This window comes from Ptychodera flava, chromosome 13 (genome assembly GCF_041260155.1).
Source record: "Ptychodera flava strain L36383 chromosome 13, AS_Pfla_20210202, whole genome shotgun sequence".
NCBI classification, from domain to species: domain Eukaryota; kingdom Metazoa; phylum Hemichordata; class Enteropneusta; family Ptychoderidae; genus Ptychodera; species Ptychodera flava.
In genome coordinates this window covers 5495487-5521139 of record NC_091940.1, presented here as the reverse complement: position 1 = coordinate 5521139, position 25653 = coordinate 5495487, and the positions used below count along the sequence as shown (strand labels likewise).

Below are 25653 nucleotides of genomic sequence, written 5' to 3'. Positions count from 1 at the left end.
TTTTAGAGTTTAAACTCAAATGATCATGATTTATTCTCTTAAGCAATATGTTGATTGCTCTCTTTGTCTTTTTCAACCGAAAGTGTTTGTTTGTATCATCACTTTCTGGACTCTCACTTCGGCAAAAACGCTGATCATGTTAGGTATTCAACCTATGAAAGCAGCTACTTGGACAGAAACACACCTGTCACTTATGAATATTTTGTTCAATTGTCTAATAGTATCTACTAAATTTATAATCACAAACATTCTTACTTGCTCCTTTAAGCATATACAGGTATCGTTAAAAGCTAATAGCCTCTGCAACCTCCATGAGTTTTAACAAAAGCTTCTGTCAAGCATACCTTTTGGGACATTCATAATTTTGCACTTCAAATCGTGAAAAATTTGAAACTAAAGAGCAATGTCGCTGACTTGAGTTAAATTTCCATTTCTAGGTAAAAAGAACAAATTAGATTCTGTTGCCAGGTAAACTGAAGGTCTCTGTCAGAACTTGAACAGAATCTGTAGTTCTTCAGAAAATCCACACACAAAGTGGATCATATTCTAGATCAAAGAGAGTTCCAAATACAAAGCAAAGAAAGATTCAGATTCAGATTCAGATTCAGATTACTCATGGAGATTGCATAGACTAGAAGTATGGCAGTTATAATACCATTTGGAATATTCATTTATGGACAAAAAAAGCTACAGAAAGTGCAAAATATGACATCAAATCTGGGCTGCCATGCATTTAAAAAGCAGTCATTGCTCTGATGTACAATTAGATTTGTTGCAGTCCTTGTGACTTAATCTGTACAATAAATATGTATTTTGAAAAGATAGAGTGTTATTATACAGTGATATTTGAAGAAAAAGTGGTACATTACATTAAATTGGATTCTTGGTCCCTGCAGCACCTCTTTTAAAGTTTTGCACAAAATCTGACATAGGACCAGATCATGAGCAGTCGCATGACTGCTTCTGTCGGTACTGAATAAAATATGTAATCTACAACTCATTATTCTCATGAATTTCCAAATGCATTTATACAAGGGAGCTGAGTGAGGAAAAGTGTCCTGTGGACAGGCATCACATTTTCCTGAAGTTGAATACAAAAAGAGAAAAAGGACTTTAATTCAATCTGTAGAAAAAAATATTGGAATTTAAAAAGGCAAGAACTGAATCAGAATGACTCAACTGGATGACCCTGTTACCATGACAACATCTCCCAGCATGCAACAGGGGAATGAACTATTCATATGTCAACAACATATTACGTAAATGATGATAGTAAGATATGGATTTTAATTTAACATAGTTTGGGCATGTTGAAAATGTCATGTTAACCAAAGTCAAATTTTGGTAAACTGCTATCATTTCCAGTGGCAAAATTTTACTCCTGTAGAAAACATTTGGGTGAACATACAACTTCAAGCAGATTTTGAGAGATCTTTCTGAGCTTTGTTGCCTCTTCTTGGGTTGTCAATAGCAACAACAGTTAATGACAATGTTGTAAAACCATTGTACCACAGCACTGTGGAAATCAGTCTTCATTTTTAACTGAGGCTACCATTTAAAAATCACAAAATTTATAACATAAAAATGAAGATTGAAGAAACATGATTCTTAGTTGGCAAGAGAAACTTTCAACATAATTCTCTGTTACATGTGGCATAATGTTAAGTTTGGACTGACCAATCAGAGTGGCCATCATTCTGATACCAAACACTTGATAATAGTTTCTGATGGCCATCCAGTGTGAAAATACCCTTGATGTCAGTGCTCTGAAAATATTACATCTTGAAAAGTCAACATCTATATCTCACTTGTGCGTTTTGATACATACTTCTTTACAAACTTTTAAACGTTTAGAATTCACGGGAAAGAATTGTGGTGCCAGGCCGATAAACTGGAACGGCTGAGAAATGGCCTATAGATATAAATATAAGGTTTATAAAAAGTGACGAGGTAAAGGTGAGTTTTGGTGAAAGACAAAAACAGCAGAGTTGATGCCATCATGGGTGTTACCATTCAGGACAATAATTCCAGTGGGTGAAATTTGTTATGATTGTATTAAAGTTATCAGTTTTTTTGTGTTTGAGCAAGCTGACACGATGAATGTAGCTTTTTGGACTAGTTTGTAGACACTGTAATGGTTTAGGGAGACATTGTTTCAAAGTATTTGTTTTAAATAATCACTATACATGGGGTTGGGGTTGTAATTTGAACTCAAGGAATGAAAATTCTGATCAGATGTTTGATTTTGCACTCTTTCTCCGAGGTAAATATCTTGGAATTTTTGCCTGACATGGAAATCATTTTTCACCATCATGATTTTTTAGAAATAGATAATTTATGGACACGGTTTGTTTTCTCTAAAAATTAACTATATGATACAGTAACAAAAATAAGTAAGATAATGCTAATAATCATAGATTTCAAGTATGAAATTTTTCATGCACGTCACAAAACATATGAAAATATGGTGAAATTTTAAACATTCTTTGCCCGTTTGACATCTGCTTCGGTCATGTGAGGTAAAATTTTCAAGAGTTCCTTAATGCCTTCATTCACCGTCAGAGTGGACTTGAAACCAAGGTTTCGTATCTTCTCATAAGATACCTCATAGTCGCGCTTGTCTTTGTCTTCTCCATTTGTGGACTCTGTGATTTTGCAATCATCAACGCTCCCCTGGATTTGTCTGGCCACCTCTGACTTGGTCATGTTCATACTCTCATGGCCGACATTGTAGGCTTTGCCGGTCATGTAATCATACTTCTTGAGGGCCAGGATGAAACTGCTGGCAGCATCCTTGACATGCAGGAATGTGCGACGGAACCCACCCTGGTACAGATCAAAGTGCTTAATGTTCAGAGCTTTGTGGGTCAGATCATTGACAAGGAGATCAAGGCGCATTCGGGGTGCCACGCCGAAGACTGTAGCCAAACGAAGACCAACACCACCGACATCTCTAACAAGTTGCTCTCCTTGTGCTTTAGTGCTTCCGTAGAGAGTGAGGGGGCTGATTGGGGTTTCTTCAGTGCAAACACCATCCACAGCTCCGTAACAGGAACCAGTGGAAGCATATACTAATTTCTGGTGAGGTTGGAGATGTTTTACTATGTTCTCAGTTCCACCAACGTTGACTTTCCTGGCAAGCTCTGGCTCTTTCTCGCATGCTGGATATCCAACGATGGCCGCCAAGTGGATGACTGCATCCACATTCTTCATAACTTCAGCGACATGAGCGTCATCGCAAACATCTCCCTTGACGATATGTAAATTAGGATGACCAGCTAGGGGGAGCAATGGGATGACTCCCCAGCTGAAAATGTCAAAGATGGTGACCTCATAGCCATCTTGCAGCAGCATTGGAACCAGTGTGGATCCAAGATATCCCGCACCACCAGTCACCAGAACATGATGTTTGTTGTTGTTATGGAAACCATTTTGAACGGTTCCATCGCCGATGTCATCGCATCCGTTCTCTTCAATGCGGTAGCCATTGGTTACACCGTTTGTCATGCCATTGGGGATGAGTCCATTGTGTGCCATTTTACTGAATTTCAGTCCCTATCAACAAAGAAAGAAGACAGAAGTTAGAATTAACATTGGCAATCCATGTCATCTTTATTACCCAGAGAAATCTGAAGAAAAATTGTGATGATTGACAAAACAATCTTAACAATCTTGTGTATGATGCTTACACATAATCACATCCTACATGTACAGTGTATATTATTCATCATTTCATTATTTTCACAAACACACATCATCAGTAAGCATCATTAGACATATACTCATAGTGTGCTTCAGCTGTCTATGGAATTCCTCATGTGCACCTGTATCTATATACTGACTGCCCTGTATGTACATGGATATCACTACGGTTTGCAGTATTCAAGAGCTTAACTCCAATACACTTCTGACAAAGATGGAAAGACAGATTTGAGCAGCAGAACTCATAATGAATTGCTGAATAGGAACTGTTCATTTTCAAATTTTTACAAAAGATGACCTAATAGAAGTCTTCAATATTTTCGTAATGACAACTATGTGCAAAGGTTAATTGAGTCAGACTTTTATCATCCCTACAATGTAGATACACTGAGACAACAAAAACTGCATTGTGCCCCAAAACAAATCCAATAATAATGACAGACATTCAAGGCCATTAAAATATTATCTATCAAAATGGGCAACAATTCAAGCACATGGCTTTGCCTATCAAATATCATCTCTGTGATACATGTGAAGACTGACATGTGGAGGAAATATTTACAAGGTCATGTCGGCATTTGATAACTCATTTTGCATTTCGGTTCAGTGTCCAATGAAAACCTGAACAATGATCAAATGGACATCGCTAATTAGACTTACTAATACTAAATGGTGAGAAAAGTCATATGGTGAGAAAAGTCATGATAATCATAAAAGAGTCGGACTGGACGTTGAAAAAGAAACCCAAAAACTTCACTTGATCTTATCCCTGTACATAAAGCACCACTTGATCATTTAATAATGTCAAAGGTTATTCCAAAATATGGGAAACATTTTGGTTCCATACCGATTCCTGTCATGGAAGTGTGACTATACATGTACACATTGTAACCAGACTTGATATATGACCTACTTGTAACGACTAGTTATACATGTATTGGTGTCGATAATTAGCATAATATTATAAAATTAGTATACATGAAATGCCCATCACTCCATCAGTGTGACAATGGGAAATTACTACATGACAGAAATATGTTTAAAGAATTGCCAAGGTCAAAGCTGACTTTGATCCACAGTCTACTTGTAAATTCAACACTGTAAATTAGAAATGTAATTTATAGATACTGATGATGTACATGTATATCACTGTCCATGTATGTTAGGGCCCTTCAAGGTGATCTGGTTCACAACATAATGGGGGGGGGGAGTATTTATTCTTAAAAGGGTTTCATTCTCTGAGAATGAAAATTAATAATTGCTTAAACTACAAACCAATATTATAACTGTAAGAAATTCAAATGAGTTTATAGGTTATGCGTCACTTGATCAGCCATACTTTTTTACACAATGTTGAGAGTATATTATGACACTACAACAATCCTAATACAGCCATTCCACTCTTACTAATTCTTGCTTCTGTTAAAGGCATGATATTTAGGTCCCAAGATCCTATTGCTGATCCTATTGGTATTCTGTATATTTTCAAAATTCACATTATGTATACTACTAAACAGTATGAATTTTACTTGTCATAAATAATATGATACAGAGAGATAATTTTAGCCATAAAATCTGCAAGTTCATTCAATCAAAAGTAACAAGGATCAGATCATGAAAATGGTCCTGTTAGTACATCACATCACCGTAAACATTAAGTAAGAAAAAAAATTGCTGGTTTCAGTCAAATAATGACTCATGTAAACTTAAAATATGCCTTATGTCTTGAAGAATTTTCTGGTTCTACCTTTCTGAACGAAGCAATTCAGTAGATGTGTCCTCTGTAATTTTAATGTTTATACACACCGAACACTGCATTTCAATGTAAGCACAGTACCAGTAGAGATTGTACTCCCTGCTTATTAAGTTATCCAGAGCATTTGGAAGGTGTTTGCTTTGCTAATACCAGCTCATGGATGATCAACATCTTCCCATTGTGTGAGAAATTTCCAATTTTTCAATTTATGATATTTGTGCAAATATCACAATTGGTGGCTGCTTAATGAGTGTTAATTGGTTCCGTCTCCCAAGTTGATAACAACACGGATGTATCAAAGTTTAGGGAAAAAAGATTACGATGCACAGCGTTGACAGTCTACAGTACAAAGATATTACAGCTGTATCACCTCTAAATGAATTGAGTCATTGGCCAATTTGAGTTGCTAAAGTTTGCAGAACGGTTAAAGGTCTTTATGTGATTTGCCACAAGTGCCATACAAGCTGTATCTACATTATATGTTATCAATTGGAACAGGGCAGCCTGGATGTCAACCACTATCAAAAGCTTTTATGTTCATCACATTTAGTGACTTGTCAGACATATGCATAACCAATCACCTTCTGTGATAATACTATTGTCAGGACTGAATTCTCATGGAAATTAAGTTCTGATGGACCCCAGCAGTGACGGGTTTCCAGTACTTGAATACGTAACACACTTAGTATTTCTAAGTATAGATTAAAAGAGTCATTATGTCAGTATTCAATTTGATTGCCTATACATCCATTCATGTACATTTTGGGCACTGGCAGATCTGAGGGAAATACTTTGTGGAATTACCACCTTTACAAATGAACAATCTTCTGTTTAGAAGAAGAATTAAATTGTGACATGCTGAGCTTGTTTGCAAATTACCGAGGGTGGAGCATGTATACTTGTGAGTTATATACTTGTAAACTTTAGGTAAATAAAGTCATGTGATAGGAAAAATTCTAAATTTGCTGATGATATAGAGTCCTATTTCAATGTGATACAATCACTAGCTTTCTATGAGAGTGATCCCTATCATAGAAAGCTAGTGATTGTATATCACATTGAAATAGGACTCTATAAAATTTTTACCACATTACATTTTTACCACTGGGTAACTCTATAAAATCGATTTTAAAGCCAAGGTGCTAAGGTTTGTCATGTTGATACCAATTTCATATCAACTTTGCCAATTCAGAGTCCAAACTGGCATGGCTTTTACCAGTGAAAACAACTGCAGCACACATCACATCAATGCCCATTCACAGAGAATTAGGACGCCACTATCTAATACAATGCTCTATTATTTGACATCGGCGGAGTTGTTTCAGTGTCTTGCCTATGGCTATAGGTCTGAGTGATTGGTAAAGGTGAGAATTCATTGGAGTGTACAGGAAACAAGCTCACCGGCCACAAGCATTCATAAGGACATTCCAAAAATACCTGCACACTCAACTTTCCATTGAATCTGATCAAGATGATCTTTTTCCAGTTATCACAGATAATTAGAATGGACAAAAAAAGGGGAAATTCCACAGAAACCTTGATGACTGCTGAACCCTGTCACTGAATTAAGCATAATGAATACTGCCATATGCAAATTTGGGTGGTACCGATCTACGCTCAGTTTCTTTCAACAAGTTAGGGGACCTCACTCTCTTGATAGCTTTTTTGCACATAGGTGAGAAGGTTAATGCAGGTAAGAACACGCACAAGTCAGTCAAAATAAATCCACTTATGATGGAAATACACATTCTGTGATAATTCTATGGCACTGTAAATAGAATTAACCCATGGGTCATACATTGTGATACACTACTGAATAAGGAAAGTCCTCTTTGACATGAGAAAATGTTCAATGGTATATGTAGTCGTCTTGCACTGTTGCAAAGATGTCTTGAGAATTCCTTTAGAAACGAGAAAAGTTTTGAGTTGTGAGCACAATAGCATTGTGTGTTTTACTCTATCATAACTTTATCCATTTGTATCCATACTCTCTTCCCTTTTTCTTATTCCTTGAAAACAACATTCCTTAAAGTATCCTAAAATTGTCTTTCCATTTCAACTTTCTACAGTTTTCACCGGATAAAAATGTGGAAAAGTTTATCGAATCTTTCTGCATTATTCCTTCTTATTGATGCTTGTGCTGACATACACAAAGAGAACTCCAAATTGATGCCTTTTATGTTTTTTAACAAAGAATGCATTTAAATAGGTCAGCCTGTAATAGGACTTACTCCTATATGGAATCGGCAGAATTTTACAATCTTGACTCGTCTGCGTGACACAAATAAAGTCTTCCCGTACAGAAGACATTAAAAAGTGTCAAAATGAACTGAAAATTAGATTAGTGGGAGCACTGATAAGAGGAACCCCTCCCCCACCCTAACTAACAATGCTTGTTTGCTGGCATGATTGGATTCAATGTTCAAGAGGATCACAGTGTCTCTAACTCTGCATAACACAGTGTGCATTTCACAGTATTCATGACTTGTTGAATCATAACTTGCCGATGAAAAGAAAAAAGATGAATAGTATTGCACATGTCTATTGCAGTCAACTACAATAGATTCATGTGGACTTCTCACACTTTATAACCAATCCTCCATACCCTGGAAACAGTAACAATGCCCTTTTAAGTTAATGCAAAGTTATCTTTCAGTGTTTCACACAGGCTGTGATTTTGTCTTTATCAAACAAGAACAGCAAGAAACACATTCAACTCTTCATCTGCAACTGTTGCTTGGTGTCACAGCTCAACAACTGATTAAATCATCTTATTTGTATTCCTCCACAGAAACATTTAAAAACATTGCCAAAATATGGTATTACTGCTCAGAGTTCAAATGCTCAGCAAGGTGCATTGACACTGATTGAAAGTTAAGATTTACAGATGACATGTAAATTTGCCAGTGTTTGTATCCATTTGAAGTTGTGACAAAGTAAATATACAATTTGTGCAGATTTTTAAACATCATCAAAAGGTGCAATGACTACAGTACATGTGCGGCAGACACTCTGGGGTTCTCACAAGCATCACCCATTTTTGGAAAAAATGGTTGACTAGACCAGCACTGTTTGACAACAACCCTAAAAAGTCATTTTCACATCAATGCAATATGACATAGGCATGAACTTTAAAAATTATGAAGGCTAATATAAGTAGAGTGTTATCCAAAGTGTAGAACTCATTTACCTTTGTCCTTCAAATTCACTGTCTAGCAGTCTCTCTTCTGACTGTGATGCTTCTGCCAAATACCTGAAATTGAAAAGTATCAGGTATGTGAGAAATTTTGCTCTTCCGCGTGATTGGCCACTATTACAATTTTGATTTGCATATACATGATCAATTATTAGTGCCCACTTCATTTTTTCCCGTAATTCATATTATGTTAATGATAACATTTAAAGGAAGAAACAGTGACCCAGCAAAAAATTTAAAAATTCTAATTTTGAATTCAAATGGAAGAGAGACAGTTTATCTGCTGAGAAGGTGATACACTGATATTGGTATAACATTGAACTTGCTTGTTGTAAAATTCAGTGTTGGAAACGGTATGAGACCAGCACATTGATGAAGCTAACATTGAACTTGAATGGCAAATTCTCACATGTTCTTTTGTTTCTTTCACATCAAAGCAACTTGAAAAGATGGAAATGTGATAATGACAAACATGTTGTGCATAACAACGGCTATCATTATCACTGTAACTTGTAAGCAGTGAGCCATTCTTTGACAGATACATGCCCAGACAGAAGACGGCAAAACATTTTTACCACTGGCAAATCTTAGTCTGCAGCTTTTCACTTTTTGTTTCTTTGTTATTAAGCCGCCAATACAAGTATTTTCACGAAAAGGAAAAGGCATACACAAGTTACTGGTATCATATAGGTCAAATACTCAGAATGAGGTTTAATGCTGGTACATGCATTTGCTATCATATGCACTTTGAAACTCATCTGGAACAGAAACGACAGCCTTTCGTAGTCATCTACTGACAAACATATGGTTGAAATCGCACTCAGAAGGGAAACGTCAAGACGCTTGGCAGATAGTTCTCATATTCGAAAAATTTTAAGATATACTGTAATCATGTAAGTCATGCTGTCATTACAATCTTTCAAATTAATGCTGTGTTAACAGTGTGTAAAAAATGTAGTTATAAAATTTGCATATCAATAGATGTTCACAAAAGATAACTTTCTGAAATTTAAATTATCCTGAATCTGCTTCCGCTAATTGTAAAGGTCACCAAACCATGTATTCTCACAGTACACTACAACCACTACAAGAAATCTGTCCCCAGTACCAAACCTTTGCCATCATAAAACTTATGATGCATAAACAGTGTTTTTCGGCACTTGGCCTTGCGCCTTTGCCGCTCGATCGCCTATGCTTGATTGCTACCGCACTTAATAAAGTGACTCTGGTCAAAAGAAGGCACGAGGGACTATCGACAGTCTATATTTCAGTATAAGTTGAGTAACTTACAAAAGACTTGGGAAAATTGTGTGAGATTAAATGACTAATCTCTTAATAATTGGCAAAGGATTAAATTTATTTCTCTATGATGGTTTTCTGAATTGACAGTTGTCAATCTAAAAAAGTCATTTCACTTGAATTCTATTTTTCATCATCATATTGTAATCATTATATTGTGCTGTGCAATTTTATCCTGAAACAGCAACCATTAAATGTTTTTCACGTACCAACTTCTAAAAAGACAAGCTGCGTAGTTTTGCGATATTGGAAACATGAAGAAGGAATATATCTTTCATTCATCTCCCTGTAATAAGACACTTTTTGAGTTCCCATCAGGAAAAGGAAGTCACCATGATTTTGTTAAATCTGACAAATACTGCCACAAAACAGTCAATGTCATTTTCATGTTTTTGATGCCATAAGAGAGGATATTTGTCCTGAACTTTGTGGACACATTATTCAAATAGCCTCAATGTTACATGGTACCCACACAGAAAATTTATTAGATTTCTGAGGAGCGTTATTGAATGTCTTGCATGTACAATCTATCACCATCAAATGATTCCACTACTAGTGTGTCTTAATACAGTGAAACTTATAGATTCTTTATGGCCAGTTCAAAGATGACACTGCACTTCTCGTAGTGCTGGCTGACCTACATAACACAATGAACTATTATTTGTGACCTAAATATTACACCCTAGGGAAGGATATACAAAACCTTGCTTGTTTTTCATGATGAGATATGCTTTTAAAAGGGTGAAATAAAATATTGTCATGGTCATTGTCCCTTAACAACATTGAATACCATAAAAGTTATGAACTAATAAATATTATATTATGGTTTTGGAATCCGATACTCCTACACAACATTCACAGTACTGCACTTGGCTGTGGTTAAACAAAGAATGAATAAAAGACATATTCCTTTGCTTTTAGGCGAACTGGTCATCAATGACAAAATAATCAAAATGAACCAAAAAAGTTTTAAGAATATATTATCGATCCATTGAGAAAATTCATCATGATGAACAGACTACAAGAAACTGAGACTGCTTTTGGATATCGGAAAATTGCCTTTGGCCAATCGGACTTGCGCTTACTGTATTTGAAATTTTCGGTAAATGACAAAAATGGTCCAAATTTACCATTGTTAAGAAAAACCTTTCCCTAGGCCCTACACTTTTCTAATACTTAGGACATATGAGAACATTTTTTCCATCAACAGAAACACAACCATCCATCATACTGGTGTTGGTGAGCAGACTGGATATCATTACAGAGCCTTTGTTGAAGCGCATGCATGTTGCAGTACTATTTTTAATTTCTTATGGAAATACGGTACATAATTTTCAAAATGTCTAACAGGTAATTGAGTTATATCAAGACTTCAGTAACTCCTTGCATTTCCTCAGAAATCTCTTTTCACTGAATTGCTAATGCACAGGATGGAAGGAGTGTCTACAACAAAGGCAACACTACTAATCAAGTTGTGTACTCATGCAGTGTCAAACATCAAATTCAATGTACAAATGTTCAAATTTGAGCTAGCTTTCACTGTCTTGTAGCTTCTATAATGGGTTGTAAAAAGTTCCCATGGACAGCATGACTCATCTTGAAGTTGGTGCAATGATGGCTTCTGGGCGGGGCTAACACAAACTGCATAGGTCAAAGCTTTAAGAATATTGGGAAGTCAAGCATGGAAATGGCATGAGAGGACTTGTCAAGCACTCTCACAGATAGTGAAATTGCCAATAAACAAAACGTATACTTATTAGAGTGGTTACAGGCAGTAAACACTAGCCTGAGTGTAGTACAGTGGCCTCAGGGTAGAATTAGGACACCATGTTAGACCTCTGACCGGCCGATGACACACACTTATTCTTGAGCTAAAACTTACGCTGCATTCTCTTCCCCTTTTAAGGAAGAGGAAGTTTAAGGTTTTCAGACCATAAAATATTTATGAGACAGTCCTGACCTTCTGTAAGCGTGCATTTTTCAGCATATTGTTTTGTTTATTTGAAAATTTGCTTTGTGCATGTGAGGCTAAAAAACAAGACATTGCAGTCACTTAGAATTTCCAAGAATCAAAATATCAGTAATTTTTTGGATGATTTTTGTTTTTCTAACCTTAAGTCTTCTTTCTCCTTCATGATTACAACAGAGAATGGTTACCAGTTAAAGTTCTCTTTGGATAAGAGATTCAACGGCAGCTTTAGCCTTTCTGTTTCTGCACAATTATTACATCAAACTACGAAGTGTCTAATGTATCGTACTGCAGTGCATTGTGGGAGGAAAGTTTACTAGTATGCATAATCATGCTTCACTGACCTTGTGATTGGGGTTGTGTGAATATAGATTATCAACAGCTGAAAGTGAGCCCACTGTGTCACTTTGTAAAAATGACTGGTACAGGACGATTGCACACAGAAAGACAATGAGCACAAAGAAAATATGAAAGATGACAGACTATTTTACAAAACTCACATAATTACAAATGGGCAAGGCTTATATAAATCACTCACAAGAGCATATAGCTGACTGGTATTGATACATACTAAGAAATTATAACTGAAATTAATGTACATTTTAGGACTATTTTACTAGGAGAAATCATCCTTTTGTCAGAATCAAACCAAATTTCTTTGATGGCAAAGAACAGGGGTGGTCATATTATGTATTCCTCAGAAATTCAGCAGTACTTTGGAGTTCCATGACTTACAGTGGTGTGTGTCTGCCTGGCACACACTGACAGAAAGTGACAGGTTCAGGGGTTAATGATAGGAAAAGAGATTAACAAGAATGGAAATTTCACATTAGAAGGGCAATGGACCCTAAGTAATGAGGGCAGGTGTTACATGTACTGAACACCTGATCAAACATTAAAGAATATTCAATATTTTATGCTGTAAGTTTCTTGCAAATAAAATTTACTTTACAGCCATATGTTCTATATTTCCAATGCGTGTATCTCAGGCCGCATGTCAGTGTGTATACAACACACTATTCATGTATTAGTGTTACATCAGGAATCATGAAATACACAAAGTTGCCAAATTTTACCTTAAATTTGTCTCTCCGTAACATTTGTTGTGGACAATAACTATACCTCATTCACAAACTAGGCGGACTGTATTTCAGCCATATTGCTGAGTCATTCAATGAAAACCAAACCACAATGACCCATAGTGCTATGCCTTGAAATCCCCTGGTACCCCATCTCTTTCACTTGTACAATGCCTATTGTGTTTTTCTATACATACTTTGAACACACACTCTCCGGTTTTGGAGTCATGCAGAAGGTTGGGCCCAGGGTTGGGCCCCTGGTTATTGCTCTTAGCAACTGTTGCATGTCTTACACATGAGATCTGAAAAACATTGTAATTTGTATTGCACAACTTTATAGAATGACAGATACTAGAATCTTCTGTGTAAATATTTGTCTCAGACGATCAATATGTACGGTATCAAAGCATTCAGTTTCCTGTGTAACTTGAACTGTCCCCTGAAATGCTATTGTTTACAACACATCTGTTTCTCTTTATTTAAAACTAGTTGCTGGTTAAGTTCAAGGAAGAGAGTAGATTTTTTTTCTGTCTTTTAATCGTTTTTGAAGATATGTTCAAAATAACCATCAGTTTAAGTAAACTATAATCACACAGACCATCATATATGCTGTAACCCTATCATGATTTCTAATAACTAGCTTACTTCATATCTCTACCCTGTTGACAAGCTGCGCTGATGTCTTACTGTCCATCTTTTCGGTATGTTTAATGATGGTGATCAGTATCACAGACTCCTCAACTACACCAATGAAAACATTCACCGAAGTGTCAATAGACAGAAAGCTACGTAATCACTATGACATAGACATTTCATGTCACAAATATAGTGCATTCTCTTAACAAATGAAATGATTCGTCTTAAAACGCTGCTTTCAATCAGAAACCTTGAATTTATCATAAACAAATTTGAAATTGGTGTACAGGCCTATACAAATATATATATTGAAACCAGATGATATTACATGCTGCCTATTTGAAAGAGAAAACTTGATATTTTAAGTTTTGTTTAGAGGTAAACATTCAAGTCATCTGAATCAGAGATCATCAACACTTATGTTACATGCAGCTCAGGACAGGATATCTCAACTCTGACAGCCCACACATATCTAAAGGACTAGTACCGGTATTTACTGGAGAGGCAAATTTCTCTGATAGTGGTTTGGGATCAATGCAAAAAAGTTTAAGTTCCTTCGCTTGAAGTTGAACAACAATATACACAGCACAGACACTGCAAAAAATACACACTTGCTTCATCAAACACCTACAAATGTGTTTGTCCATCAACATGTAACTTAATGATTACATGATTAAAAAGCAAAATCTTTGTAAATTTTCCAATGCCATTACTAGTACCATCTATGGAAGGTACCCCTTACCTCCTTAAGCTGGAGCTGTAATGTCTTTAACTGCTGATCTGGCTCTCAGGCTGAAGTGTTTATGAGTTGAAGCGGTATATATCACTGACAAGGGGAGGCAGTGTGTACAAGTATTCATTCTTCTAAGGTTTCAATTTTGAATTGTTGGTAAAATAAAAATGAAACTGGCAAAGTGAGTCAGCTTTTCCCAAAAGCAATTTGTCAGCAAAGAAAAACATACATATTGATCTATCCCAATGTGGTGAGTTGAACTTGCATATTAACAACATTTGAAAATTAAATCACACTATTACTATTACAACTCTTTGGATGTTAACAACACTGGCATTTTTAAAATTAAACCTCCTTTTCACTTCAGACAGGAATTCTGAAATTTAATGGGTGTGGTTTTACTGGAATGTCCCATCCATGATTATAATTCCTGGGAATTCAAAGGTGTAACTTGAAGTTTCTATTTCAGGGAAGTATACAGCTTTCACTTTTGATTTCCTACCCACCTATACGTAACCTTACAGAAACTTTTTCCAGATGCAGTTACACTACACCACTGACAGGTCACATAAACGTGAAAAAGTGCGACACAATCAATGAATTTGTTATCACATGTTTTATATTGTCACCCACTACACTCAATACCAATCAATTTCCTGGACAATGATGAACACTGATCAAACGTACATATCTTGCACTTGGTCATCATTTTCTTTGGGGAATCTGAGCTGTGAACAGGTTTTAAACAATAATTGACTTGGCAGCAATATTATTGTGAAAAAGATCATGATCATAATACATGTGATTCACACTGATTTGGAACGGTCCACGGTATTTTAACTGCATTATCAGGTGATCAACATGTGATCAGGGCATGGCAGATGATGATCAGGGCATGGCAGATGATGATCAGGGCATGGCAGATGATGATCAGGGCATGGCAGATGATGATCAGGGTATGGCAGATGATGATCAGGGCTTGGCAGATGATGATCAGGGCATGGCAGATGATGATCAGGGCATGGCAGATGATGATCAGGGCATGGCAGATGATGATCAGGGCATGGCAGATGATGATCAGGGCAAGGCAGATGATGATCAGGGTATGGCAGATGATGATCAGGGCTTGGCAGATGATGATCAGGGCATGGCAGATGATGATCAGGGCATGGCAGATGATGATCAGGGCATGGCAGATGATGGTCAGGGCATGGCAGATGATGATCAGGGCATGGCAGATGATGATCAGGGCTTGGCAGACACTTCACAGTCAACCAAAAACAGACATCACTATCAGCAAACACTGATAACAGAGAACTTGTGACACTGGGATGGGATGAACCAAAACTGGTGCTATATCACAGGAAGATGACTTGTAAATGGCAAACACCTGACAGAGGAAGTTTTGTATAAACCGTGGGTTATTGCACATTTGCGAGAATGATTTGTTTACAAAATTCATGAAAATACATGTTGATAGTCTCCCTTCTATAATAAAAATAAATTACTTGAAAATTCTCCCTGATGACATTCGGAAACACTTCAGATGTTGTCTACCATTTCTAGCTGGTTTTCTCTTAAACAAGAGTGAAACTGAAACAAGGGGTTCCCCTGAAGTCATTTCAATGGAATTCCCCTCTAAACAATGATGACATCAATGATGAAAGTGGAAACATTTACAAGACTAAAAATCATTTTATTGATGTTCTGACATCTTCATAAATACTTACAAACTTACATTCCCGATGCTTGTATATTATTTTTTGAACAACAAAATGACTCACAAGGCAGTCTCTGAGTTATTTTATGTTTGCAAAATGATGCTGGCAAAAAATCTAGTGACAATTACTATCAAGTGGCAACTATCTAGTGTCCTAGACAGACCAGAGCTTGGTGACATCCGTAGTCCATGGATAAAAGTATCTCTCATTCATAGTGTCTGTGAAACCAAATTTTTATCTTTTTCAGACGAACCCCTGGGAGATTACATTACTATGTAAACTTATATGACCTTGGATCCATGGACAAAAGCCCCCCAGGGCGATGCAGGAATAGCCACCGAATCAAAAAGGGTGTTTCCATTAGGTGTACTAGGTGATCTAGGAAATTAAAACATTACTGTTGATTAGAACTATTCTCTCTTCAAGATAATGATGACAGTATTAAAGAGCAATGAGATACAACTTTGTGTCCAGAAATGCTGAGTCACTCACCAGTGTGCAAGTTTTGTAACTCATTACTTTCACAACACTACATATGGGTAGCGACACTTGGCATGTGAATTGCAGGTGGTAAAAGTTGGTCGTAAAATCTTGGACCATAAATTTCCTCTGAAGTGACACAATGATAGAAAACCTGCGCTTAATATTCAATGAAGTATTTTTTAGTGGGTAACAAGTTCAACTGGTATGAGGTTTCTAATCTGTGATCCACTCCTTTCTCTTACTGTAACTTCTCTTCAAAGCTGCTTCAGGCCCTGATTTACTGTCATTTGAATAGCTTGTTGACAGGTCAAGGCCTTCATAAAAGACCTCAAGAATTGAAAGACTTTACTTAAACATCATGAAAAAACAGAAAAATAAGGTGTACCAATTATGGGTAGCAACAACCCTAGAAGAAATATAGTCTTTGTTGTTGAGACTGTTTGAATTTATAATGAATAAACATAAATTACTGCTACCTATCAATATGAGGCAATACACAATTGCGTATACCAAACTTGCACTACACTGTTGCTAGGTATGGAATAATTTCTCAGTAGTTTGGAAATTAAAGTACGTCCTCTTGGAATGTAAAAATAGCCAGAAACAAAGCAGTAATGAAATGTTAGAGGAATTTTTTCCAGACTGATTTAATACTCAGGAAAGTAACCTTAAATGGTCCTACAGAGGATTATAACAAAATTAAACTTGCATATCTCTTAACGTTAAAATTTTGAATTTCATCATTATTAGGTTGTAACTACAATGACCATGAAGTAATACATAGGTATGTGATCCAGAAATGTTACACTGGGATTTTTGTCTGTGAAATTAGATTAGAAAATAAAGCTTACATGAAAATAAAACAAACTTTTAATAAACTCAGACTTTATAGAAAATTCATGGTACAGATTAAACACTTTTTTTTCTGCAGGATTCAAAAGTCTTTTAGATACTTATTTGAAAGTAAAAAATGCTTGCATTAAAACTGGCCATAAAATTTGAGCGGCAAGAAAACCTAACAACAAAATGGCATGCCAGAGCAAGTTATGCTCAAAGTTGCACTTTGGGGGTGGAGTTTCATTTCAGACTTTTATAGCTTAGTGAAAAGGACAAAAAATGTGGGCCGGCCAAAACTGTACATCATTTGCAGTGCATGGAACTTAGTTTGGACATGTTCCAAGGTTACGACCCTTAACCTCTCTTAGGAGCCAGCATAAATAATAACCACCAAAGTGCAACCTAAATACATGGAACTTAATAGTGTACAGTGACATGACTGAAAGTGGGGGGAAATTACACCGAAGGTCGATTACCTTCAAGTTGGTATAGATGTAATAAATAAATTGCAAGTCAAGATTTTGGCAATTGTTATTCCTCTGATATCAAAGTCAACAAATTTAAGTTGGATGATGAAAACTGTACTCTCTGCGGGCAGTTTTGTAACCGTCTATCAGGGGGTTAATGTCTATGTTTTTCAGTGTTGCCAAGCCTGCAAGCAAATTCACAACCCTAATGAAGCTTGCAACCTGAGAAGCAGTCGGGTCATACGGCAAAATCAGCCATTGAAATTTAAATCTTCCATTTTGGAAACTAGCTGACAAGCTGATAAACTTCAACATGGCTAGGCTGGCCCAAATGTCTTCGCATTGCATGATGGGTAGGGCTGACTTACGAAACACACCATATGGATGATAATCATGCTATATTACAAAATTGTTTTTAGTCCAGACAAGATGTTCAGTTTACCAAATTACAGTACCTTACCACACAACTACACACGTAAGAAATACACCTGTAAGTCTAAGTTTTCGGTACAAATCTGATATTTTCAACGAAAGAAGTGATATTGAGAAACTTATAGTAACTCATACATCCAAGTATATCATTGAAAACATACTTGTACTAGTCTATAGTATATATCTAGAGTCTTGAGTTATGGTTTGTTTGTTTTTTCTAGAGGACAACAAATAACGAATAGTAAAGGTGCAATTTGCTTTAACATCCATGACATGGGCAAACATTTACGATACTACTCAGCTGGTTACAGTACAATTTAACACAGATGACAGTTCAACTTTACTGCCAGCAAAACCTCTGGACGCCACTATATGCAACAGATAAGGTTGAGACCTTTGTCATGTGAACTACAAAAATCACGTAACTAATCAAATGTTATTTTGGATCTTTTTTGCACTCTACAAAGTGACTTAATTTTGTCATTTATTGTGACTCATCTCATCGACAACTTCTCGACCGTCAATGATGAAGTAAACGCTGGTAGGCCTACGATGCCACGCGTCCACATCCACTTGTTTGCTAACACAATTTGAAACAAAACTGAGAAAACAATATACATCTCAATATACATCTCACCACTCAGCGAATTGCAGTCCGGGTTGACCGGATGTCAAATCCCGCGAAGCGACTGGGGTATTAGCATCGATAGACCTGACAGACATCATGACTGATTATATAACAATCACGTGTTCGCTGAATAATTGAGATTGGATAACCGCCATCATCAATTTCACTATGAAAGAAGTCTTGGCAACCTATAAACGTGGCTTCATCTGTCAAAATCCTAACACCAACGATATTGTAGGTTCGTGTTTTTTCGCCTCCTCCAAAAATGCAATGCACTAAAATGGGTTTGCAAGAAATATTGTCAGAACAGGGTCCGCTGAAAAAAGCGCGGTCAACGACCTGTTACAAAAGTTGTTCCACACATTCTGTCGCCTATCGTTCACGATGAGCTCTGAAGAAATTGCCAATGCTGAGAACAAAATAACTGCACTAGCAAGCTTTTCACGGGATGTGAAGGCGTCTGTGGGCTTTCACAGTAAATAATGTCAACGAGACACAATGAAATGTACGTTTGTAATTGTCAATACTACGGTAGAATCACGAAATCGCAACAGTGTAACGAAACCCAACGACGCGACGTTCACATCCAGAGAACGGACGCGGCGTGGCCATTCGCGAATGGGCGTGACGGGACGCGGATTCAAGAACCGTCGATACTTACAGTAAAAGCAAAACAACAGTGACGAACGAAAAAACACTCTTTTATTACACGAAGACATAACCGCAATGACGCCGAAACATACATATCCGTATCCTGATTATACAGACAGCGTGATTCAGTGATAAGGCAGAGTCGACATGTAATACACATGACACAGGTATGCGTCGACGGACGGGTTGCTGTGTGTGTTTATATGCATACAGTATGTATGGCTGACTGTCAAACGACTTACCAGGATCAGTGGACCAGTGTAGAGACGGATGGACTAACACAGACGATCACCTAGGCACCGGTAGCTACAGACAGGCAAGAGGCGTGTAGTGCTACTATAACAGTCGAGACCGGCTTTTTAATATTCAACTCATTAGCATACTGCTGGTATGGGTACCGTGAAGGTTTTTGTTCGTTCAACAATAAAAGCCAAGTCACGCCAGAATCCTTACACAACACGGGGACGCATGGCTTCCACGGGCTCTGCTTACCTAACCACTTGAAGATCACGATGTACTGGATCCAGCTTTTAAAAAATGTCGGCAAAATCTACTATTTCACTTGTCAGGTGCTGTTCGGAGGTGGTTTTAATCGTTTTCGGGAGGCAGTTGTGTAAAATGAGCTCCAGATTTGCCAGATATTGTAGGTTGGATATTCCTCTCTCGGCCGAGGGAAAATCTTCTAACACGTGATAGCATGAGTCTCAGGGGCGAAAGGTTAAAGTTGCAAAACGCATGTGCGCATATTGATGTTGTCTAACCTATCAAAAATAGCAATCACGATTTGATAAATTGCACCGTCATCACGCGTCATCCCCACTCTCTGGCGCCTATTAAACATCGTATTTACTGATAATTTATTTTAAAGATTGTTCGTTTTTACCTTTGTGTAATAGGTCTAATTAGTCTTATGCTAGTACGCGCGGATTCTGTCGGCAGTAAGAGTGTCGTACTGCAAAATTACATGGCGGTCCCCAGGCCCCACAGCCACAGGCATTCACATTACAATGTAGGCCTAATGCAAAGTGGAAATGAGAATACATGTATTTACACAGTGTTTCCGTTAACGCAAAATCCTGCGTATTTTACGCAAAATTGTTCGGAAATACGCAAAAAAAATCATGACTGCGTAAACAAATACGCGTTGAGAAATGCCGCCCAATGACACGACGTACTTGGCCCCACTACATTGCCTGAACGTGGTTCAATGCAGGACAAAAATAGAACATATGCACCTGCTTGCAAGTGACATTTATCATGATATTGCAACATTTTAGACTTTAGCAGACCGCAGCACCTTATGCAACATTGTATTTCATCATCACAAAACGTCATGTCAATCAGTTCTGTACAGACAATGGCACTACAGATGCAAAAATTCGAGAATCGATCGAGTCTACGTTGTTGGTAACACAATACAGTTTAATGGTCATTACGCCGCATGTTATTTGGAAAGTGTTTACGGGTGACCATTTAGACTGTCGGTTGCATTCTTGAGAGGTCCCGCTGGACTTTGAACAGTATCTGCTTTTTGTTGGCCCTTTGAAAACACTAATTTCGTAGTCAGAAGGTATTTTCTTTGAACATGAACTCATTGGGCTGCTCAACGATCATATACGGGACATGCATCACGGCATGGCAAACGTTCAGCTACACCTTGAAGCTCCCCAGGTTGTTGTTTTTGTTAATAGAGCATGCGCATTACAGGAAACCCCCCAAGTTCTACAGAAAAGACTGCCCAACTCACTTCAGATACTGATTCCTACCGTACGCATTTTGAATACATTTTACGCAAATAAAAACTCAGTTGCGTAAAATCGTACGCAAGTTTTGAAATTGTAACGGAAACGCATGTATTTACACTGATCGCCAACAAGCTGGATGTATATGGAAGTAGCACAAGTGGTGCGCAGCTACTTCATAGATGTACCGTCTACAAATGATGAATGTTGATAGAAACTGATGTTGATCAGGATTTATCAATCAATCAATCAATTAATCTTTATTATACTCAACTCACACTAGCAGAGAGTGTGGTATGGTATGTTCCAAAATTGTACAAAGTACAAAACTGAACATTTTCAAGAGGACAAAAAAGTATCATCGTAAGTTCCAGCTTTAAGGTAGTATTCCGTGGTTTTGTTCAGAGTAAGATGAAACCTTTAAGATCGCTCTATTAGAACTAGCTTCCAACATGTCCCGAAAAAGTCTTGGGGAACGTGAAAATTTAGCCCAGTACTGAGGCATGTACTGGATCCCGTTAAAGACGCTGGAACCAACACAGTCTCAATGTCTATATCATGCCCATCCAGTCAGTACACAGGTTCATGTTGCGTGGAAAAAATCCCCTCATTTTCCACATAGAGACTCCTGAAGAAACTTAGGTTTTCGACAAAAACATTCCTAGGCTTAGAAATTCGCCTATCCTCCTGGAAAATCATTGAATTGACAGTTTATAGTGTTACTGGATTGTGGAGGAACTGCCTTTTTATGGAATGTACTGACAGCGTTTGATCTAGTCCAAGGTCGCCGTTCGGGGACGTGAACAAAGCTATACACGTACCCTGGCAGTGCCCGAGGCTCTATTTGGAGACTGAATTTGGCTATTAGGCCTAATACCAGTCCGCCAAGAGCACACACAAAGACAATAGGGGAACCGTTGCATAGATTAGTCCATTAATCACTTAGTGCCAATACAAAGGTTACCCATACCGTTATATGCAAATTGATGAAACCAATCTCTACTCCCACAGGGAGCTGTACGATAATCAAGGAATTCATATATCTCTTCGATATTTCCAGTAAAGAACTGTATTTTCTATCAATGGTCCCTTCTGCTGTTTGTCCGATGCTATCTCTGAGTACAGTGTTACTAAAGCCCGGTAACGAGTAAGCTGCATCAAAGCTGATCAGGGATTACGCCAGTCTCAAAGTCTGTCAACATTTCTCGATTCTTGACCTGAAAGAGTCAACATCTGTCAATACTAATGACTTGAAAGGAAAAGGTCTTTCTTTCAGATCATTAACACTGGAAATGTAACATAACGGAAAGTAAAGATGACACAACATCACATTTTCTGTACTACAGAATGACCACGAAGCTAACGCCTTAACGTAGTATTCCGTGGTTTTGTTCAGAGCTATCGTCGGGGAAATATTACCATGTTTTGTCATTGCTTTCCCACTAGTTTCTATAACCCTTGTTAATTTCACAGCAGTTTTATTAATAATATCATGACGAGGAACAACCGAAACTTCTGGGGTAAGATGGAAACCCGAAGATAGTTGTTTAACAGTTCAGCAGTTTGATTTGCTCTATTCTCTTACTTCACGTCTCCATTTCCTCTTCGATACTTTATTTTCAACTTCTGTGTAACTTTTCTTTCCGTAGTAAATTATTTTTCAAAATGCAGAAAAAAAAACATTTGTACCATTTCTTAGACCTTGTTAAACAAGCGGGTATAAATTTGGGATGCAATGATTTACGCGGAAGAGTGTTTTAGCTTTCTGTATTCGTGTCGATAGTCCACCTTTAGAATAAGGTGGTCAAATGTGAAAATATACAGGGTTTTTATAACACTTTGTCTGTCTACTTTTGAAAAAACATTCGAAGTTAGCGATTAGTGACTCGGAGACAGATTTTGAAGAAAGCGTTCATACGCTGCGCTTGCAGGAATAAATGAGTCAAATCTTTCAACGCGAAATGTGTCATGTCACTCCCTTTCAATGTTCTAATAATGCATCCCATAACAGCAGATTATCTTTTCTATGATTTTCTTCTCCTACCCCGGTCAATGCGTAGCATTAGATTGGTATTTACCTCCCCATACCGGACGGTTCGACGATGTTTAGGGAAATATCAAATATCAACCCACAATCAGCAACCAAACCAGTGAGCACTGCATGTCTTCCATAAAGAATTTGTAGAAAGAGCGTTCAGATATTGCAAAGATAAATTTCCTGTTCAAATCAAAGCGCCAACTGTTGTGTCCTATATTAAGTTAGAGTTCAGCTTGAAGTTTCGTGAAACTTGTTTTCATGATATGGTTATCTCAAATGGTAATTTTACGATTAGAATTAGGCTTGCCGAATCTGGTGAACATTACAAGTCCATCTGTTGTCGATCGACAAGTTTTTATTAGGCAAAAAGCAGACGGTGTCATTAAATGACGTGCTATTTTTGACAACCTGATGTTCACTTTTTAAGATTTCTATGCTGTCTATAAAATCTTTCGGTTAAAAACATGCTAAATACAATATGAAACTGTTACCAGCTTACAATATGAGACTGTTACCAGCTTGCAACAGTAATACTTTCACATAAAAGTAATATCGACGGAGCTTGGGAAGGCAAGGAAATATGTTTTACTACAGACACCCTTAAGTAAGGTTTGATATGATGTACAATAATCATCGACGGTTTTCTGAGATTGTCTGTAGGCCTGTACTAACACGTAGAAGTATGGCAGAGTATCGACCCTGACTACAGTGTGCCAAATGTCATTTAATCATCCAGACCAAATTTAATTATGTTCATATCTGATCAAAATTTCTGCCATCACCAGCTAGGCATACCTTTCCATGGAATTTGCTGTTAACTTTTGACGTGCTTCTATTGTTGTTGTTGTTGTTGTTGTTGTTGTTGTTGTTGTTGTTGTTGTGTTTCACCGTGTTAGTAAACACAGATTCTCATTCTCCACCAAAAACCCTGTCGACACTCCCAGTGCCCTGCTGTCAATCAATAAATCTAGTGTATTTGCAATGTCAAATATAATTGTTAACGATTGAGTTTTGCTTTCACATGTCAACAACAACGCTGCATGTTTTACACGATGTGTGCTATTTCTAAGGTTAAAGCCTTGTATTTCAACATGCTTTATGGATTACTAAAAGAAATATATTTTTTGACAAACAAAATTAAAAATAATGTTATCAAAAATTACAGCAATTGTCTCTTTGAATCAGGAATTGGATGTCACAGTTGTTATGAAAATGATATTCGAAAATTGTCTTTTAAATTTGATAGCAGGCGGATGTTTGCAAGACTGCTAAGTTGATAATTATGGCTCAAAGAGTTATCTAATTTAATAACTCAACAATAATTGCTTGGGTTTCATAGAAGCAATGGTCATTACATACGTTAACAGACACTGTCCATGAGAACACTTACGTAGTGTGGTTATACCGTAAAAGTCCGAAGAAATTTCTCAACTAGACAGACTGAACACACACAGGAAATTTTCATGAATTTTTTAAAATCACAATTTCTCGAGCTTTTAACGGACAGTGACGGACAATATAACACAGTAAAATATGATTTATAAATGGAATACCATTAATGTCGAAGAAGATATTTGTTCAGAGCATTGAAATATTCCACAGAGATAGAGCCCCTCTCAATTGAAACATTTAAGGGGCGGTGGTGGCTTTTAACGGATTTCAATGGATTTATAGAAACCAAAATGATAGTGCATACTCCTGCAACAGTGAATATGAGTATAATTCTACTATTTGTAAACTGACTACCTATTCCGTGCAAATAAAGAAAGGAAATGTTCGATGCTGCTTAATATGCAGTGACACACTCAAACCTATACCACGCTATAGAAACCCAGTTTAGCTAGAGATATATTTGGATGAGTCATCAACGGATCTTTGTTGCTATCTATTTTTAGTTAATCAATTTAAATTGGCTAGATTTTTGTTGGCGGCTCGGCATTATAGCCGATATTTGACTCAACCCAATCTCTATCAACATCTATTGAAAGGCATATTCCTCAATTTCTTCTGGTGTAAAAAAGGCAAATTGTTTGAAGTATGTCTAACCATATTATGTAAAATACTCGAAGCAAAATAATTGTCGACAAAAAATACAAAATTTTTATAAAATACAACGTTTGACCTCAGTTGCTTTGTAAGAAATAAGAAAGACGTCTGTACTATTTTCATCTCGGAAAACCGAAAATAATGTAGCTGTATACAAACAATTCGTTTGGCAGCTATGTATGTATGTATGTATGTATGTATGTATGTATGTATGTATGTATGTATGTATGTATGTATG

General features: G+C 37.1%; 2 protein-coding genes across 5 annotated transcripts; one reads left to right on the top strand and one right to left on the bottom strand.

Annotated features, from left to right (window-relative positions):
• Window positions 1-20330, bottom strand: LOC139147202 (GDP-D-glycero-alpha-D-manno-heptose dehydrogenase-like). 4 transcript variants are annotated; one of them, XM_070718192.1, is made up of 3 exons: window positions 19832-20330; window positions 8649-8711; window positions 1-3555 (listed from the first exon to the last, which is right to left on the bottom strand). In XM_070718192.1, exon 3 carries the CDS (start codon window positions 3535-3537, stop codon window positions 2476-2478), a length of 1062 nt encoding a protein of 353 aa, XP_070574293.1. In that variant the 5' UTR covers window positions 3538-3555; window positions 8649-8711; window positions 19832-20330; the 3' UTR covers window positions 1-2475. The 4 variants fall into 4 exon arrangements, with proteins under 4 accessions (XP_070574293.1, XP_070574294.1, XP_070574296.1 ...); XM_070718193.1 differs by having other exon boundaries at window positions 20082-20294; XM_070718195.1 differs by lacking the exon at window positions 19832-20330 and adding an exon at window positions 14380-14465.
• LOC139146959 (uncharacterized) lies at window positions 15245-15694 on the top strand. The gene has a single exon (XM_070717816.1). It carries the CDS (start codon window positions 15245-15247, stop codon window positions 15692-15694), a length of 450 nt encoding a protein of 149 aa, XP_070573917.1.
• Window positions 20331-25653: the final 5323 nt, after the last annotated feature.

Bases quoted from the DNA above. Each gene is read 5' to 3' on its own strand.
- LOC139147202 (XM_070718192.1), bottom strand. From the start codon at position 3,537: ATGGCACACAATGGACTCATCCCCAATGGCATGACAAACGGTGTAACC.
- LOC139146959 (XM_070717816.1), top strand. From the start codon at position 15,245: ATGGCAGATGATGATCAGGGCATGGCAGATGATGATCAGGGCATGGCA.